The sequence below is a fragment of the Cervus elaphus genome, chromosome 32, assembly GCF_910594005.1.
Source record: "Cervus elaphus chromosome 32, mCerEla1.1, whole genome shotgun sequence".
NCBI classification, from domain to species: Eukaryota; Metazoa; Chordata; class Mammalia; order Artiodactyla; family Cervidae; genus Cervus; species Cervus elaphus.
Window position 1 is genome coordinate 9,440,101 of NC_057846.1, and position 20,888 is coordinate 9,460,988.

Here is a 20,888-nt window from a genome sequence, read left to right on the forward strand (position 1 = left end):
TGTGTATGTTTTGGACACAGGTCTATGAATATTTGCATACAGACATGCACCCATGGCTTTGGCGTTATTCTGTAATTCATACCAGAATAAGAGATTAAGCCCTTTCTGACAAGCTCACTAAAAATATGAATCAAATGTAAATAAGAGAGTTCTCTTATTTTAAACAAGAAAACCAAAAACCAAGATTAATGTACATTCTATGGAGAGGAATGAAATTTTTTTACTGAAATATCAGTCAATCTTTCACAGCATTTTTTCTGGAAAGTAAAATGATATAAAAAATGTCATTTCCCTCAAAATAAATGTGTAGAGTCATGACATTCTAAATATATCTTTATGAGATGTTTATAAACTTTGCAAAATGACCTTAAAGGTTATGGAGGGTAGGGAGGTAGAGGAGAAAGAGAAAGAGGAGAAAGAAATAAATCAGAATTTAACCTTCTAGATGGTGTAAAACCTGGCATATTAAATATAAAACATTCAAATTAACTGAAATTAATAATTATGTTGAAAGATTATATCACCTGTTTGGGGGAAAATAGTCATAGATATTTCCACATCATGAATTAAATTCTAGCTAGGTTAATTAATAAAATGCTTTGAAAAGTTATTTTAAAAGAAAAGAGGTTAAAATTTATAAAATCAGTGGAAGCAAATGGGTTTTCCAAGAGTGATGTGAGTGATGAAATCAAAAAGTGAAAAAAAAGAACATATTTATATAAAAACACTCATTATTATGCATAAATAACAAATAAATATTTATAGCAAATGTCCAAGAACAGTAAATATTTGTAGCAAATTTATATATATTTCATGTGTAAAAAGTGAATCAAGATTTGCCAATAAAAATTCTCACTTCAGTAGATCAAGAATTCAAGTAATTGGCAAGTTTGATAGAGTGGATTTTATGTCTCATATATTGTGTAAAGTACAGAAAACAAGGAGAGTTAACAACTTTCCCTGTCTTCAAGGAGCATATAGACCAATGAACATAGACCATGAGCAAATATTTTTATCTCATAACTTGAAATAACTATATCAGTTTAAAGAATAACCAAATTTCTGTCTTTGACCACTTGGACTGCTATTACACAATACCATGGACTGGATGACTTAAAACATAAAAAAAAAAAAAAATTTGCTTTTCACAGTTAAGGCATTCAGAGGTCCAAGTTTGAGATGCTGGCAGATTCCATGTCTGGTGAGGTTCCCTTCTTAGTTCATACAGAACCATCTCTTGCTGTGTCTGCACATGGTAAAAGGATCAAGTGAGATCTCTGCCATCTCTTTTGTAAGGACATTAATCTAATTTATGAGTCTCACCTTCAGGGTGTAGTCATTTCCCAAAGGGTCCACCACCAGATGCCAACACACTATAAAGCATTTAACTTTTTAATTTGGAGGAGAAAGAAACTTTGTCTTTAGAAACATCCAAAAGAGGAAGAATTAGTTGCACAAAGATCAATTCAAATGCTTGATGTTATTTGGTAAATGCTATAATATTTGAGAAGATTGAGCTAATATAAGAAATCCCCATTTTATAACAATAGTAATAAAAATCAGAATATAAGATTTATTCAGACAGTGCAATTGACCAGTGAAAAACAGTTCCTAACTACAATAAATTCATAGTATTAACTGTAGCTGAACTCAACACAGAACATAAATTATATCTCAACAAAGATATTTGACACCCTAAAACAATATATATTTTCATAAGAAAATGTAAAATCTTAAAAATATATTTAAGACAAGATACAGAATTTTACTTAAGAAATTATGAAAATCTTAAAATTATATTGGTCATTGGAACCATTCACCTAATAAATGTTTATGTCATGACCCAGTTAATAAACCTGAGGAGAAATTTAATATAGTTAAAAAACCACACATAGCTTTCCTGGAAAGAGCAACTTCTCACTAAAAATAGGTGATCATTTCCTGACTTCCTCACTGCTTTTTTCAGTCCAGAGCTTTCTCACGGCATTTTTCATCTCTCCATTTCTCAGAGTAGAGATTAGAGGGTTCAACATAGGGGTAATTATTGTGTAAAACACTGCTAAGGACTTATCAACGGGTAAAGTGGAAGGAGGTCACACATACAAAAAAACGCAAGGTATAAAGAAGAGGACCACTACAGTAATGTGGGAGCCATAGGTGGATAAGACTGTGCTTCCCTTCTTGATAACATTCTTCAGGGAGTGCAGAATGACCCCATAGGGTCTGAGTAAGAGGATAAACATAAACACACAGATTGTCCCATCACTGGCAACCACTGTGAGGCCAATAATGTAGGTGTCAGTACAGGCCAATTTTAACAAGGGGTACATGTTGCAGATGTAGTGGTCAATGACATTGGGGCCACAGAAGGGAAGTTTGCAAACAAAGAGAAGTTGAGCTACAGCATGTAAAAAACCAGCAACCCAGACCAACAGAAGCAGGAGAACACACACTCACTGATTCATGATTGTCAAATAATGCAAGGGTTTGCAGATGACCACATAGCAGTCATAAGCCATGACCACCAGGAGTAAAATCTCAGCACCACCAACAAAGTGCCCTATAAAAAGTTGGGTCATGCAAGCTTGGAAGGAAATGGTTTTGTTCTCATAAAGTAAGTTAATAATCATGGGGGTGACTGTAGTAGAATAAACAGCATCCATAAATGATAAGTAGTAAAGAAGTACATAGGGGAATCCAAGGTTGGGCTGAATACAACAGTCATGACAATGAGTAGGTTTCCCACCATTGTCACAATGTAGATAAGCAAGAAGATGATAATATTTTTCTAACCCTGGACACTCTGAGCGAGCTCCAAGAGAAAAAACTCAGTTACATTGCTCCCTTGTTCCATAGATTCTTCTGTATGTCTATTCCAGAGATCAGGACAGAATTAGCTCTAAATATAATTATTACTAGTGACTTTCTAAAAAATAATGTGTTCACTTATTGAACCAGTAGGGAGTATGGTTATCATGTTCCAGCACTTCAAGATATTATAATACAAGGGTAATTAAAAGATCATTGCTAATCTCAAAAATCATATAGACTAATGGCAAGGCAAGTGATTAAGAAATATAAATGTGAAAAGGACACATTATTAAACAAATGAGTTGGCACAACTAGCTTTCTATTGGAAGCTAATAAAACTGTTTACAGAGCTAACATCTTACACAATAATAAAAGTTGATAAAAGATTTAATAGAAAGTAAAGCAAGATTTATTTCACATTTTCTTTACAGTTGATAAAGGAAGTGACTTTCTCCATTCTAGGGGTAGAAGAACCTTCTTTAACCAATCAATGAAATAGAAACCTTTGACAATTTCAAAATGTTTTAAAGATTTAGGAAAAGATACCAGAACATCAATTGACAATATTAGTTTGTGTAAATAATTTATATTATTGAGGCTATCCACAAAGTTAATATCTATAATAGGAAAACAACTCTAATAAACTAATAAAGTATAAACAATTACAGAAGAATACATTTAAATGACCAACAAACATAGGATGTTGAAACTCATGTATGAACAGAAATATAGGAATTGAAGTAACATCTTGCTTACTACAGTATTACCTCAGGATCTTGAAAGCTACTCAGTGAAATTCTACAGATGCTGCATCATTTACATTTTAACAAGCAATGATTACAGAACATTTAAATTGAACCTACAAAGAGCTTTAGAAATATTGGTCCATTAAAATATCCTCAGACAGATACATTTGAAATTAGTTTCTAGGTACATGATGTTAGAAGACATAAATTTATTCTGGATCTTTAAAATGCAACAATATTGGAAAGATAATTACAGGACAGAATCAGTTTTCACAGATCTTAGTAAACACAAAGTATCCCTAACTTGGTTGATCATGAGATCAGATGGGAGAACTTTTAAAAGACTGAACTGTCACATCCCCAATGTATTCTTTCAAAATGTAGAGCCTAGCTCAGAATCTTATGTATAGATACGCTTCCTGGGTCACCTGCATGAGGAGAAAGCCATTCACTCCATGTTCTGTGCTCTGGGGTCTGCTCCCTTGTCCTTCCTACACTGATACCAGATCTGGGAACACACATAGCAAAAGACAGGCAGCGCCACATGACCAGCTCTTTCCATGCTTGCAGGAGACCTGATTCACCTCAGTCATTCAGAAAAACACTCCTTTTCAAAGTGTCAACATTTTAAAAATGAATATGAATGTACTGTTACCCAGAGAAATTTGAGTCTCGACTGTGAGCAGAGACTAAGCAATATTCATTGCTGGCAGAATTTGTCCTATTAAAAACCAAATGTTAAATCAACATTTTAAGTGGAAAGCTTTAAATTATATATGAATTGTTCAAATAAGAAAATTGTTCCTTGTGTTTTATAACAATAAAAGTAAAATAGCCTTTAAAACATTTTGATCTCAATCAGTTATACTAGACTGTCTTCATACAGTATTGCTGAACTTTGGGTTTCCTGAAAGATGGAGAATAATTTCATCTACATACTTAATTATGTTTTTGAGTCCATCATTTTAATACATGAAGTCCAGCATGTGGTACAGACTAATACTCTTGGAGGTAAGGGCAAATGTCCACAAACACTTTATCTATCTTTGAACTACAGCCCACGTTTTTGAGGCATTTAATTGCTGCACCTCCAAGACTGATTCTTACCTAATTAAATTCATTCAGACCTGAATCAGAATTTTGACGATAGACACTTTATCTCCAGAGATGCCACCAGAATAATCACCATGTAGAAATGGACTTACAGAACCCTGTTCTCTGGGGGGGTTGGGGGGAGGAGGTGATAAACAAGCTAAAAAAATAATAATAATAACAATTTGAATTCAAACCACCAAAAGGCAAAAGTTCAGTCTGGGCAGAAAAGAAATATGTAAAACCTTTCCTATTTAAATTATGGCCTTCAAAGTAGGCAAATCTGTTAACTTCAAGCTTTGTCTTTGTACATGACATCTGACCTGATTTTCAGAAAGGATGCATGCTAATCTCAGAAGTCCTTTAAAACTTGTTTTTAGTGCACATAATTTGTCACACAGTTTCAGACATGCAATTGGACAGAATCTGTGTTTGTATAAGGGTGGAGAAGTATAAAACATTTGTGGGACTCCTCTATTCATCTCAAAGTGCTACTCATGAAACATTCACCAAAATAAACAGTGCACTTGGCCACAAAATAAGTTGCAATACATTTCAAAGGACTTAAATCATATAGAATATATAGATAAACTAAATATGCAATTCAACGAGAAAATGATTTTAAAAAAACATTTCCTAACTATTTACAAATTAAGCAATGCATTTATGAACACTTTGAAAAATAAACTTTCAATATATATATGATCACTCATGCATATAATATGTATATTAAATATATCTATGAAGTGCATATATAATATATTATAATGTATGCAAATTAATTGGATACACAACATCACTAATTATTCAGTTCAGTCACTCAGTCTTGTCCGACTCATTGCGACCCCATGAATCGCAGCACGCCAGGCCTTCCTGTCCATCACCAACTCCCGGAGTTTACTCAAACTCATGTACATCGAGTTGGTGATGCCATCCAACCATCTCATCTTCTGTCATTTCCTTCTCCTCCCGCCCCCAATCCCTCCCAGCATCAGGGTCTTTTCCAATAAGTCAACTCCTCTCATGAGGTGGACAAAGTATTGGAGTTTCAGCTTCAGCATCAGTCCTTCCAATGAACACCCAGGACTTACCTCCTTTAGGATGGACTGGTTGGATCTCCTTGCAGTCCAAGGGACTCTCAAGACTCTTCTCCAACACCACAGTTCAAAAGTATCAATTCTTTGGTGCTCAGCTTTCTTCACAGTCCAACTCTCACATCCATACATGACCACTGGAAAAACCATAGCCTTGACCAGACGGACCTTTGTTGGCAAAGTAATGTCTCTGCTTTTTAATATGCTATTTAGGTTGGTCATAACTTTCCTTCCAAGGAGTAAGTGTCTTTTAATTTCATGGCTACAGACACCATCTGCAGTTATTTTGGAGCCCAGAAAAATAAAGTCTGACACTGTTTCCACTGTTTCCCCATCTATTTCCCATGAAGTGATGGGACCAGATGCCATGATCTTAGTTTTCTGAATGTTGAGCTTCAAGCCAACTTTTTCACTCTCCTCTTTCACTTTCATCAAGAGGCTCTTTAGTTCCTCTTCACTTTCTGCCATAAGGGTGGTGTCATCTGCATATCTGAGGTTATTGGTATTTCTCCCGGCAATCTTGATTCCAGCTTGTGCCTCTTTCAGCCCAGAATTTCTCATGAGGTACTCTGCATATAAGTTAAATAAGCAGGGTAACAATATACAGCTTTGACATACTCCTTTTCCTATTTGGAACCAGTCTGTTATTTCATGTCCAGGTCTAACTGTTGTTTCCTGACTTGCATATAGGTTTCTCAAGAGGCAGGTCAGGTGGTCTGGTATTCCCATCTCTTGAAGAATTTTCCACAGTTTATTGTGATCCACACAGTCAAAGACTTTGGCATAGTCAATAGGAGAAATAGATGTTTTTCTGAAATTCTCTTGCTCTTTTGATGATCCAGCAGATGTTGGCAATTTGATTTCTGGTTCCTCTGCCTTTTCTAAAACCAGCTTGAACATCTGGAAGTTCATGGTTCATGTATTGCTGAAGCCTGGCTTGCAGAATTTTGAACATTACTTTACTAGCGTGTAAGATGAGTGCAGTTGTCTGGTAGTTTGAGCATTCTTTGGGATTGCCTTTCTTTGGAATTGGAATGAAAACTGACCTTTCCCAGTCCTGTGGCCATGGCTGAGTTTTCCATATTTGCTGGCATATTGAGTGCAGCACTTTCACAGCATCATCTTTCAGGATGTGAAATAGTTCAACTGGAATTCCATCACCTTCACTAGCTTTGCTCATAGTGATGCTTTCTAAGGCCCACTTGACTTCACATTCCAGGATGCCTGGCTCTAGGTAAGTGATCACACCATCGTGATTATCTGGGTTGTGAAGATCTTCTTTGTACAGTTCTTCTGTGTATTCTTGCAACCTCTTCTTAATATCTTCTGCTTCTGTTAGGTCCATACCATTTCTGTCCTTTATTGAGCCCATTTTTGCATGAAATGTTCCCTTGGCATCTCTAATTTTTTTGAAGAGATCTCTAGTCTCTCCCATTCTGTTGTTTTCCTGTAATTTCCACTAATTATTAGAGAAATACAAATCAAAGCTACAATGAGGTATCACCTCACACCAGTCAGAATGGCTATTGTCAAAAAATCCATAAATAATAAATGCTGGAGAGAGTGTGGAGAAAAGGGAACCCTCTTGCATTGTTGTTGGGAATGTAAATTGATACAGCCACATGAAGAACAGTATGGAGTTTCCTTAAAGTACTAAAAATAAATCTACCCAGCAATCCCACCATTGGACATAAACCCTGAGAAGACCATAATTCAAAAAGACATATATACCCCAATGTTCATTGCAACAATATTTACAATACCCATGAGAAAAATGCAAGCTCAATAGCTGTTGACAGATGAATGATAAAGAAGATGTGGTACATATATACAATGGAATATTTCTTGGCCATAAATAGGAACAAAATTGGGCCATTTGCAGAGATGTGGATGGACCTAGAGTCTGTCATACAGAATGAAGTAAGTCAGAAAGAAAAAACGAAATACTGTATATTAACTCATAAATATGGAATCTAGGAAAATGGTACAGATGGACACATCTGCAGGGCAGGAATACAGACGAAGACATAGAGAACGGACATTGGACGCATGGGCAGAAGGTGGATGAAGGATGAGTTAGGATTGGCAAACATCCATCACCATGTGTAAACTGCATAGCTAATGGGAACCTGCTATGAGCACAGGGAGTGGTGAGAGATCCAAGAGGGAGTTTGAATATAGCAGATTCATTTCTTTGTACCACAGAGACTAACACAACATTGCGGGAGGAGAAGGTGATGGCAGAGGATGAGGTGGTTGGATGGCATCACCGATTCTATGGACATGAGTTTGGGTAGACTCCCTGTTGATGCACAGGGAAGCTGGGCGTGCTGAGTGACAGATGACTGAGCGACTGAGCTGAATTGAAAACCTTAAATATATACAAACACCCTGCATACTAATAATATGGTGGTTACTCAACAGTATGCATTTTTCAATACTTGCAGAACTCTGACTAAAAAGATGAATAACAAACTATGAAGTTACATTTTATATAAAAATGGAAAACAAAAAGAATTACTACATTGAACATCAAACAATTGGAAGATGCAACAGAAGATAAGATCCTAGGTAACAACAGAAGCAAAAAAAAAAAAAATCTCTAAAAGGTGAAATCTTCAAAGAAACATACTAGATCTATGTGTACATAAAAGAAGACTTGTTAAATGGAAATACCTCCTCAGTGTGTGTACAAGAATTCTTAAATCTCTGAAGACAACAAATACTTTCTCAATCAAATCTTATTGAAAATACTAATTACTCACTTTCACTAGACTACCGTATTGAAATTTAATTTCAATATATAAATATGCAAGAATAAATGTAATTCTGATAAGGAAAATAATGAAGGAGTGCCAGGCTTATGAGATATTAGACTGTATTTTAAATCAAGTGTCATCATATCATATGTTAAGTGATAAATGAATAAAGAAATCACTGGAATTTAATTGTGGCCTGATTTTAATTCAAACATATATCATATTTCAGAATACAAAGTTCAGATATCAAGTCATGAGGGAAAAGAGTTTTGCATCTATAAAAATGGCCTTCTTCAAAAATGACTAAAATTTATTCCCTACTTAACAGTTTACACAAAATTGTAAATGGTTCAAAAATTTAAATGTAAAATGTAAAACAACAAAATTACCTGATATTAAACGTTGAAGAAATGTGGGAGAATATTTTTATAACATTGAAATATGGGAATTCATAGCAAGATACTAAAGACACAAAATATTGATGGATTTAATTATAGAAATGCAAAATTAATTCTACATGATCCAATGTATTCTGAACAGTATAGAAATAAAAAAAGAATAATAAACTGGAAAATTTCATTTAATTCCACATACATGGTAAAATGGATAATTTCTTTAGTAATTAATTAAATCATAAAATTAGTATGGAAAAAAGCAATCAATATCACACATAAGAGGGAGGTGGGAGGGGGGATCGGGATGTGGAATACATGTAACTCCATGGCTGATTCATGTCAATGTATGACATAACCCACTGAAATGTTGTGAAGTAATTAGCCTCCAACTAATAAAAAAATAAGAACATTTAAAAAATAAAAAAAAATTCATCAATAGACATTTTATGAAAAAGAATATAAATCATTTATAATATGTGAATAGATGTCCAAATTAAATTGTATTTATTTGCAATTAAAATGTGCAAATGAGATATAGTATCATTAGACTGTCAAACACCAAAAAAATGTTTATCAATCACTGATTGCAGATGTGTGTCAAAACAGATATTTACCAGAATGAGGGGAACAATGGGCTTAGCTGAATGTTATGGATGGCATTTTGGTCATAAATATAAGCATCAACATTTTAAACACATATACCAATTGACTCAACAATTCCACTTCTAGGAACTCACATTTAGAAAAAAAATTTTTTTCCATTTATTTCTATTAGTTGGAGGCTAATTACTTTACAATATTGTAGTGGTATTTGCCATACATTGACATGAATCAGCCACGGATTTACATGTGTTCCTCATCCCGATCCCCCCTCCCACCTCCATCTCCACCCCATCCCTCTGGGTCTTCCCAGTGCACCAGCCCAGAGCACTCCTCTCATGCGTCCAACCTGGGCAGATCACCAGCCCACATTTAGAAAATTTTGTAGAGACTTTTTGCAGAATCACTTCTCATAGAAAAAGAGGGAAACAGGAAAAGACCTGATGCATTAATTCTAATGTATCTTTATCTAAAGTTAAGAAGTATGAAGCAGGCCTGGTGCACTGGGAAGACCCAGAGGAATCGGGTGGAGAGGGAGGTGGGAGGGGGGATCGGGATGGGGAATACATGTAACTCCATGGCTGATTCATGTCAATGTATGACAAAACCCACTGAAAGGTTGTGAAGTAATTAGCCTCCAACTAATAAAAAAAAAAAAAGAAGAAGAAGAAGTATGAAGAGGTGTATATACACTGGTATATAAAGATCTTCAGAAAACTGAGTAGTAAAATGCAGCATTTATATACAGAGACATAATCGCAAACACTCCTATGAAAATATACTTGCTTTTGCAAAGAATATTACTTGAAGAGTCTTAGGAACAGAATAACTACATCTGGAACACCTGGGAAAATATGGTTTGTGATAAGGAGGAAATTTATTCTACATATTCCATTGTGCATTGACTATATTCTTAGTATTTATTATTATCCATTATATTTTCAGTTTCTTATTTTAAAGCACAAAATATCACACTAAAATGTCATACATATGTGATAGAAATGAAATTAAATAAAGACATAATCTGTATGATGTTAAATATTTTAACTAATAAAATAAAAAAATAATAAAGATAAGGGGCAAGACTCAAAACTAAGAATGAGAAAATAATAAAAGTAAATGAAGAAATTAAGTAAAAATAGGGGAAATCCATAAAAATGTCATCAATTAATTAATTGCATATTGTCTGTCAATATCATCATCTCAGTCACTAAGTCGTATCTGACTCTTGGCAACCCCATGAACTGTAGCCCACCAGGCTCCTCTGTCTATAGAATGCTCCAAGCAAGAATACTGGAGCAGGTTGCCATTTCCTTCTCCTGGGGATCTTCCTGACTCAGGGGGCAAATCTGTCTCTTGCATCTCCTGCATTGGCAGGTGGATTCTTTACCACTGCAACACCTGGAAGACCACATCTTATTGACTCCCTGTTGCAAAGGTATCCTACCGTTCTAGTTCAATGTTAAAGCAGACATCATAGAGTTTACATTCTAACAGAGAAACTGCTACTAATAGCAAAAACATGTAGCTTATTCTTTAATATTAAGCATTATAAATCCTTAAAGCAAAGGAAGGCTTGCATCAGATTTCTGTAGATATTTACATTCCAAGAAGATTGGGCCTAATAATGAGTTACTTCCTTCTTGTTGAATAATGCATATATTTACCACTTGATATGATATTTTTTTCTAAAGAGTTTCTTCATAGCATTACTCAACTCAGAATTTCTTAGACTGTAGATTAATGGGTTCAGCATGGGAGTTATGACTGTATAAAACACACTCAATGATTTGTCAATGGGGAAGGTCTTAGCAGGTCTTACATACATGAAAATACAGGGAACAAAGAAGCAGATAACCACAGTGATGTGGGAACCACAGGTCTGGAAGGCTTTCTGCCTCCCTTCCTGACTCAGGTTCTTCAGGGAGTGCAGGATGACTCCATAGGAGACGAGTAAGAGTAAGAAAACAATAGTGCACATCAGTCCTCCATTGGCCACAACTAGGATGCCAATGACATAGGTGTCAGTACAGACGAGTTGCAGTAAGGGGTACATGTCACACATAAAGTGATCAATGACATTGGGGCCACAGAAAGGGAGCCCATAAACAGTGATAAGTTGAATCACTGAGTGCACAAAGCCGCCAACAAATGACAACACCAGAAGCATGAAACACACCCTCTGCCTCATGATCACCAAATAGTGCAAGGGCTTACAGATGGCCACACAGCGGTCACAGGCCATCACCAGCAGCAGGACGATCTCTGATCCTCCAAAAAAGTGCTCTGTAAACAGCTGGGTCAGACAAGTTTGGAAGGATATGGTATTTTCCCCAAAGTACAAGTCTGAAATCAATCTGGGGGAGATAGAAGAGGCATACATTAGGTCTATAAATGATAAGCAAGCAAGAAAAAAGTACATCGGTGAGTTCAGGGTCTTACTGACAGTTACAGTCACAACAATGAGCAGGTTGCCCACTAGAGTGAAAATGTAGAAGAGCAAGAACATAACAAAAAGGACTTTCTGCTCCTTTGGATTCTGTGTGAGGCCCAGGAGGGCAAAGTAAGTTACATTCCTCCGTGGTTCCATCTAGTGTAGACAGGAGCTGAGTTCATGTATTAGAAGTAGTTTACCTACGAAACAAGGTGGATGGTGCAGTTAATGTATTATAAGTTTCATCTTTTTCATAATTTATTTAAAATAATTTACATGAATTATCTGTGTCCAATGTGTCATAGACATTGTGAATACCAAGTTGAATAAGGCATAGTTCCCTAACCTCAGTGATATAATGCAAAATTCCTAACCCTTTAGTAAGTGCCTTTATAAGAATATTCACAGAAGTTTAGAGTTAATATATATAAATCAAGCTAAAGTATAATAGCAATCAAACTGAATATAATATCAGTCAAGCTGAAGTCAGAGAAGACTTCTCTGAGGATGCTATATTTAATGTGGAGCTTTAAAGGAAATACGAAAGAACAAGAGAATATGAGAAAGGAATTCCTTAAAAACAGTACACCATTTATAGTCACAAAGATGTAATACTTGAGATCCATTAAAGCTAATTTCTATATTCCCTTGTAAGTAGATAAAACTTTAACTAGAATGTCACTGTCCTGAATTGTCTCAAACCTAACTTAGACTTCTTTCCTAGGGTCTTCAGTTGCATATACCTCATTTTCTGCCCAATAAATGTCAAAGCACTTTAAGTTTGTCTCCAGTCTGTATCTTTCCTTTTATTTTCAACTTTGTTTTAAAATTCTACATAAATCTGTACAATGACTTAAAAAAAAATTATTACAAATGAAGCTTTGGAATACAGCACCTGTTACACTTTGATAGTTTTGCTGGACAATGGAAACAGCTATTAGATATTGTAAAACAACACAAAACAAAATATATGCAACATCTCCAACTTTGGACATATGATTGGATATCAATTTAGCATATATATAAATAAATTTTAAATATTCCATAATAAAAAGGGAGTTCCCCATGTCATTAAATGATACCACCTTTCAAGTAATTGCTCAGACCCCTACCCCCCCTCCCCCAAAACAAAACCTCACAATGTTCTTCACTCCCTATTGTTCTCTTACTTAGGGATACCTTTAGCAAACCTGTTGTCTTTGTTTCCAAAATACATCAAAAATTTGATCATTCTCTACCCTCCACTTTATTCCTGGCCCAATGCAATAGCCTCCTGCCATGCTTTTCCACTTTTATTCTGGCCTCCAAAAGAAATTATCTTAAAGCAAACTATATGATTTTCTTTAAATCTTCTTCTAATTATATTGCTACATTCCTCAAAACTCCTGCAGTGTACCGAACTGAACTCCCTGTGTTATATAGCAGTTTCCCACTTATGGGGGGCAGAGTGGGAGGGAGTTCTAAGAAGGATGATATATATGCGTACATATACGTGATTAACTCTGTTGTACAGCAGAAACTAACATTATATTGTAAAGCCCTTATACTCTAATAAAAGATAAACTCCTATGTTGGATTTCAATCATGTACTTACAATTTAATACATCACATTTAAATTTACAGCAACAAGAACTATAATCTCTATTTCAGTTGAAGAAACTTAAGGCACAGAACATCCAGTTAATGTTCCCAATGTCACACATTTTTATATAATAAAAGTAGAATTGAATTTAAATTTGATTACTTTCAAAGTAATTTCCTACATAATAAAGAAAATCACACAATTATGAAGTCTGCTTCCCACTATTTACTGTTAGTCTTACCTGTGGAGACTTGCTCATTATCTGCAGAATAAGTTTTTAAATCACTCATTTGGATCTGGAATTCTTCTTTCATCCAGTTTGACAACAGAGGGCCAAAGGCTGCATTATTTCTTGAAGAAATATTTTATATCATTCCAGTGGCTTTTCATTTTCTCCATGGAGTTTTCTTATTATTCAAAATATTTTTTTAATTTCTACTCTAAGTTATTTAAAAGAAAATTCACACATATACAGAAAAAAAATACCACATTAGGATAATTTACCAAAAACACAAACAAATCCTACATTTACATAGTAAGATAGCAACCAGTCATTTCCCAGAAAAAGATTTCTCTAGTAACTTATTTTCCTACTATTTTCAAAATAGAAAAAAAAAAATTCAATCATTTAATTCTTTTTTATCATGTTAGTAAGTCCAGAATAGTTGAGCTGAGATTTTGACAGAAATTCTTGTGCTATTCTCTCTTGTTATGCAATGCTTTAGCCCAACAAAGGACCCCCTGAAAATTTTATATGAGTTTTTAAAAGGATATCACCTTTGTCCTGATATTGGCAAAGATAACTAGACCTTTTATCTCTCCTACCCACATTTATCGTTGAGTCATAAAATTGGAGTGTGTCCAATATAGATTCTTGCTTAATTAAATTCACTGGGGTTTTCCACTAAATATTTAAAGTACATGTACATATAAAGACAATGCTAGGTCAAATCATATAATTAGGTTCAAGAAGTGTAACATGATAGCTCAGTTGGTAAAGAATCTGCCTGCAATGCAGGAGACCCCAGTTCGATTCCTGGGTGAGGAAGATCCGCTGGTGAAGGGATAGGCTACCCACTCCAGTATTCTTGGGCTTCCCTTGTGGCTCAGCTGGTAAAGAATCTGCCTGCAACCTGGGAGACTTGAGTTTGATTCCTGGGTTGGGAAAATCCCCTGTAGAAGGGAAAGGCTACCCACTCCAGTATTATGGCCTGGAGAATTCCATGGACTGTATAGTCCATGGGATCTCAAAGAGTCGGACAAGACTGAGCGACTTTCACTAGCATACAGCTAGTGTAACAGGGAGGAAAATATGGTCTTAGAACAATTATGAAGTTATTGCAACTCAGGAATAAAGTATCAGCCCAGGCATTTTGTTCTAGTTCACCTAATTAAAGACATATTTCCCAAACTGCCACAGCAAGCTTTTGTTTCTTTTTATTTAATTAATACTAAGTTTATTCTGCTTTAAACTTTGTTTAGATATATAATAATTTTATCACTGATTTACTCATTATTTATCTAATAGTTTTATTTTTGTTTTTACTTTAAAGTGCTTATTTAAAGCCAGGAACTCTACTATGAGTGAGGACACAGTAAATAGTAAAATGATGGGGTGGGTCATGTAAGTTCTTTCTCTCAAGAATCTCATATTCTTATGAAGAGTAGAACAATAAAGGAAAAAAGTTAATGAGGTAATTATAGACTTATTCACTGATAATAAGACAACAAATAGAGTATGGTGACAGAAATAAGTGATTTTTGCTATGGATAATGTAGTCAGAGAAGATGGTTTCAAGGTGATGCTAAAGCTGAAATCCAAACACTAGAATGTTTCTAACATTGGAAGCACTGTGACAGACAGTAAAATCAAGTAAAATTTAATTATAAAATTACTTCATTTCAGAGATGATGCAATCTACTTGAGGAAAACTAAAAATTCAAAGAAAATTTTTTTAAGTTCTGTGTATTTTAAAAATGGTGAAAGCATGCACTTGTCTCTTATTCTTAATTTTTAAAGGGAAAGCTTTCAACTTTTCAATGTTGAGTCTTATGTGCCCTGTGGATCTATTATACACAGCTCTATCATGTTGAGATACATTGCTTCTGTACCTAATTTACTAAGAATTTTTCATCCTGAAAGGATGTTGAATTTCTATGCTGTCAATGAACACAACAAAGAGGAAATTAAGAAGCAACTTCATTTATAGTAGCATCAAAGGGAATAAAATAATTAAGAGCAAACTTAAGTGAGAGATAAAGTCTTCTACACTGAAAACTACAAAATATTGGTGAAAGGTGTTAAAAAAGACACATAAACATAAAATTATATTCATGAGCTGGAATATTTACTATTATTAAGTTGTCAATGCTACCTAAAGTAATCTACATTTTCAATGCAATGCCTATGAAAATTCCCAAATATGGTTTGCTTGCTTGTTTGCAGAAATAGAAAAATGCCTCCTAAAATTTATATGAAATCTTAGTGGAGTCCAGACAGCAAAATGAATCTTGAAAAAGAACAAATTTAAGGGTCTCCTATTCTTGATTCTAAAGCACTATAAAACTATGATAAATCACAGCAGTGTGGTTTTGGCATAAAGACAGACATATATGAGAGAGTGGCCAATAGGCAAAGACCCTGAGTTCACTTTACAGCTATTTACAAAGCAATCACTGATGAGAAAGACCTAAAGAGTAGCAAAAAGGTTTTCTAAAACAAACAAACAAACAAACAAAATATCAAGAAGAAACCAGAACAAAACAGGTAGGAAGAGTAGAGATGCAGTATAGTCGAGATCATACTTTCAAGTAGGTGACCCACAAATGAGCAAATAACTACAATTACAGTTTCTCCCAAAGGAGTGAGAAGTCTGAACCCCACATTGAGCTACCCAGCCAAGGAATCCTACACCAGGAAGATGGGCCACAAAACAATATGTCTTTGAAGGCCATTGAGTCCTTGGGAGAGATAGAAGATGGCTGTAGGCAGTAGAGAAGTGAAGGGAAAGTGTCAGTGTCTAGCTCTTTGCGGCCCCATGGACTGTAGCCTGCCAGACTCCTCTGTCCATGCAGTTTTCCAGGCAAGAACACTGGAGTGGGTAGCCATTCCCTTCTCCAGGGGATCTCCCTGACCCAGGGATCAAACCTGTGGCTCCCACATTGCAGGCAGATTCTTTACCATCTGCCACCCAGACAGTAGAGACTTTACCCTAAAAGCGTCCACAGAAAATCACACAGACTCCACCACTCAGGGCAGAGACAGTCATTTGAGTGGAGCTTAAATGAGACGACTTGCTGATTTTAGAGAGTTTCCTTGGGAGTCAGGAAGCAACTGGGGACATGGGCCTTGGCAGCAGCCGTTCTGAGGAGCTGTCCTCCATGACGACACTGGTGCTGGTGAGATTTCCTTTGGAGCTCTTCCTCTAGCTTTATATTGGCAGGACACAGCCCCAACCACTGGCCAGATGGTTGCACACCTAGAAAGCCCCAGATCAAGAAGCTAGCTGGTTTTTATCTTTCTCTTTCTGACTCACTTCACTCTGTATAGTAGGTTCTAGGTTCATCCACCTCACTAGAACTGACTCAACTGTGTTCCTTTTTATGGCTGAGTAATATTCCATTGTGTATATATACCATCACTTCTTTATCCATCCATCTGTCGGTGGACATCTAGGTTGCTTTTATGTTCTAGCTATTGTAAATAGTGCTGCAATGAACAATGGGATACATGTGTCTCTTTCAATTTTGGTTTCCTCAGATATATGCCTAGGAGTGGGATTGCTGGGTCATATGGTGGTTTTATTCCTAGTGTTTTAAGAAAGATAAATACTGTATTCTAACACATACATACAGAAAAATGGTACTGCAGAATTTATTTACAGGGCAACAATACAGAAACAGACATAGAGAATAGACATATGGACATGGGGAGAGGGGAGGAGAGGGTGAGCTGTATGGAAAGCATGACATGGAAACTTACATTACCGTATGTAAAATAGATAGCCAACGGGAATTTGCTGTGAGGCTCAGGAAACTCAAACACAGGCTCTGTGTCAACCTAGAGGGTTGGGATGGGGAGGGAGACGGGAGGGAGATTCAAAAGGGGGGGATACATGTATACCTGTGGTTGATTCATGCTGAGGTTTGACAGAAAACAGGAAAATTCTGTAAAGCAATTATCCTTCAATAAAAAATTAATTAAAAAAAGAAGAAGAAGAAGGTAGCTGGGCAAGGATATAAACCTGTCCACCAGCATGCTGGCTACTGTGGGAAGTTCTGAAACCCCAGCTACCGGCAACCATGCTCACTCACCAGGTACAGGGGCTCCAGAGCCATGATTCCTTGGCCCCCAGTCCCACCATGGGCTGGCCAAGATCAGACTCTGAACTCCTGCACCTGCCACAGAAACCCCAGGATGAGTTTCCCCCACCAGAGGGGTAGGCCCAGGACCCACCATGGTGTGGCTTCAAACACCAATAGGCGGAAACCAACCCTGTGATCATAAAGATCCTTCAGTCCACCATGCCAGGACTCATCTCACTTACCAGGGAAATATCAGCCTAGGACCCCCCTAAGCCCTGGCCCCACCAACCTAGAATCCAACAGTCAGAATTCCCTGGACCCAATACAGCTACAGTGGACTGGCACTAACCTCAGCGCCCAGCCTCGCCCACTAGGGGGTGGAGACAAGCCCTAATACCCAATAGGCCTCAGCCTCAGCCACCAGTGAACAATACTAAGCCCAGAATCACTGGGACCTGCAGCCAGCTGCGTCAGTATCTGTATCAAACCGCCAGTATACCGTCCAAAAGCAGAAGTGTGCATTTATTTTTTAAGGGAATTGGAACATTCTCGAAGTTGGATCACATGATAGAAGACACAGAAATAAGTCTCAGTTTTTAAGTTTGAAATCATATAAAGCATCTCATAGCATATGAGACTAGAAATGGACTACAAGGGGGGAAAAAAAAGGCAAACATGGAGGCTGAACTAACACTACTACACAAGCAATGGTCAGTGAAATCATCAAAGAGGAAACTGAAAAATGCTTGCAGACAAATGAAAATTTATTCAAAATCTGAGCGATGAAGTAAAAACAGTTCTAAGTAAAGCTTCTAGTAATGCAAGCTTACCACATATCCTAGTAGGCCAACTGGGATATGTGAGTCATATATCCCATATATATGTGAGTCAACTGAGTCAGCCAACTTTAAATAGAATACTTTTTTTTTTAATACAGTGAATGTTTAACATTTTGGGTACAAGCTAGTGTAAGCCCTTTTGATTTTCTGTAATCTATATGTTCTTGACTTAAATGATAAATCAAAGGTGTTTTCTCTGCTTTTAATTCAGTGGTTCTATAATAGTTTGGGGTCAAAGATTGTTAAGAAAGCATCTGATAAGGCTCTGGCATTACATGTTTCTTATTATAATACAACCAACCACATAGGAACTGAGGCATAAAACATGTCTTTACCACTTTCTGAAATTATAATTGGATCACTTATACTTAGCAATATTAATGTCCCTGATATTTAGCACATATTGAAGAAATATCAACAATGACGTTCCCTTTATTCTTTGGTGAAAGAAATAAAAAGCATTCTAGATCTTCTAATCAGAAAACTGAAAGTGAAAAGTGAAAGAGAAAGTCGATCAGTCATATCTGATTCTTTGTGACCCCATGGACTACAGAGTCCATGGAATTCTCCAGGACAGAGTACTAGAGTGGGTAGCCTTTCCCTTCTCCAGGGGATTTTCCCAACCCAGGGATAAAACCCAGGTCTCCCGCATTGCAGGTGGATTCTTACCAGATGAGCTACTAGGGAAGCTCTCTAATCAGAAAGGAAGTGAATAGTGAATTGCATACTTCCAAATTATGAGAATGGGAAGAGCTCACACTGGATACTGCAGTGAACATGGTTTGGATCAAGAATTCATCATTCCCCATGGTGTGATGTAGGGATGTGGAAAGTGGATCCAGGATTAAATATCTATGCATGTACATCTCAAAGTTCTCACTGCCTTGAGTTTATAAAGATAATTATCTTTAAGCTTTTTAAAGTGATTTATTTTCAAAGTGTAAAATGGAAACATTTCTCTCTGATCATAAGGGTAAATGAACTTTCCCAGTGTATGTACTGAATAATTATTCTGCTTCCCAGTAACCTGCAATACCACTACATTCATACGTTAAAATCTATCTATCTATCTACCTATCTATCTATATGTACATATATATATATAATATATATTTTTTTTTCTTAACTTTCTCTTTTGTTCAATTAGTATATGTATCCATGAGCCAGTAACATAGGGCCTAAATGACTGCACTGTTTCAGATACTATTGTAGCACAAAAAAGTATACCGTCATTTATGGTTTTAAAGCAACAACATTCACTTTATTATAGTTGGTGATTTCAATGGGTCAGGCATTTGCTTAGCTCAGCTAAGTACTTCTAGCTCTGCATCTGTCATAAGCTTGCAGTTAGAAACAGGTTGAAGTCACCCAAAATGTTTATTCACTCTGGTACCTAAACTTGGAAACCTTGAACAATGAGGGCTAGAATACCTGGTACTATTGAGATCGTAACAGTAGGGACCTAATGTGATTGAAAGGGTGTCCTTAGAAGAACAGGAAGGGACAGCAGAGCTGGCTCTTGCATGAGTGCACAGAGGAAAGGCCACGTGAGAGCAGAGTGAGAAGACAGCTGTCTGCAAATCACAAAGCAAGGCCTCCAGAAGCCAGCCCTGCTGTCCCCTCGATCATGGACTTCTGGCCTCTTTTCTGAGTGAAAATAAACATCTTCTGTTGAAACTACCCAGTCTGGTGAATTTTGTATGAGAATCTAAGCCAACTAATACAATGGTGAGACTGATAACGATGATGATGATAAACTGCAATCTAGGTTTGTGAAGAGCAGTTTGAAATTAATCCCAGAATTCAATTCAGTAAAATCCAGCCCCTTTTCACTTACTAAATGTGATGATTTTCCAAAGTCAGAGCATTTTGAATAACAGTCGTCAGTCATTCTTCAATACGATCTTTGTGATATCACCACAGATAGGTAGCATAAACGTGCATCTTAAACTTTCTCTCAGGGATCTAAGACAATTTGCAATCAGTATTGCCCCCAGGGCAAGGAGAAAAGCTAACACTCATTCCTGGGTGCCAAATGCCGCTGTCCTCCTCTGGTCAGAATATCGACCTGAAACAGAGTGCTGACCATTTCTTCAGCAATATCCAGTTTATTCATCATCAGCAGAGAATGGCAATTTGAGGACTGCAATCTTACCAAGCTCTTGTACCAGTTCCTGAAGGGTTTCCCTGGTGTCTCAGTTGGCAAAGAATTCACCTGCAATGCAGGAGAC

The 20,888-nt window shown here is 36.4% G+C and overlaps 1 protein-coding gene and 1 pseudogene across 1 annotated transcript; both read right to left on the reverse strand.

The window, feature by feature from the left end:
- Positions 1-1,934: 1,934 nt before the first annotated feature.
- Positions 1,935-11,021, reverse strand: LOC122687739 (annotated as a pseudogene).
- A 139-nt stretch (positions 11,022-11,160) lies between these two features.
- LOC122687740 (putative olfactory receptor 4A4) lies at positions 11,161-12,087 on the reverse strand. Its single transcript, XM_043893368.1, has one exon. It carries the CDS (start codon positions 12,085-12,087, stop codon positions 11,161-11,163), a length of 927 nt encoding a protein of 308 aa, XP_043749303.1.
- Between the last annotated feature and the right edge of the window lie 8,801 nt (positions 12,088-20,888).

What these genes read in the sequence shown, in the direction of transcription:
- LOC122687740 (XM_043893368.1), bottom strand. Translation starts at nt 12,087, where the DNA reads ATGGAACCACGGAGGAATGTAACTTACTTTGCCCTCCTGGGCCTCACA.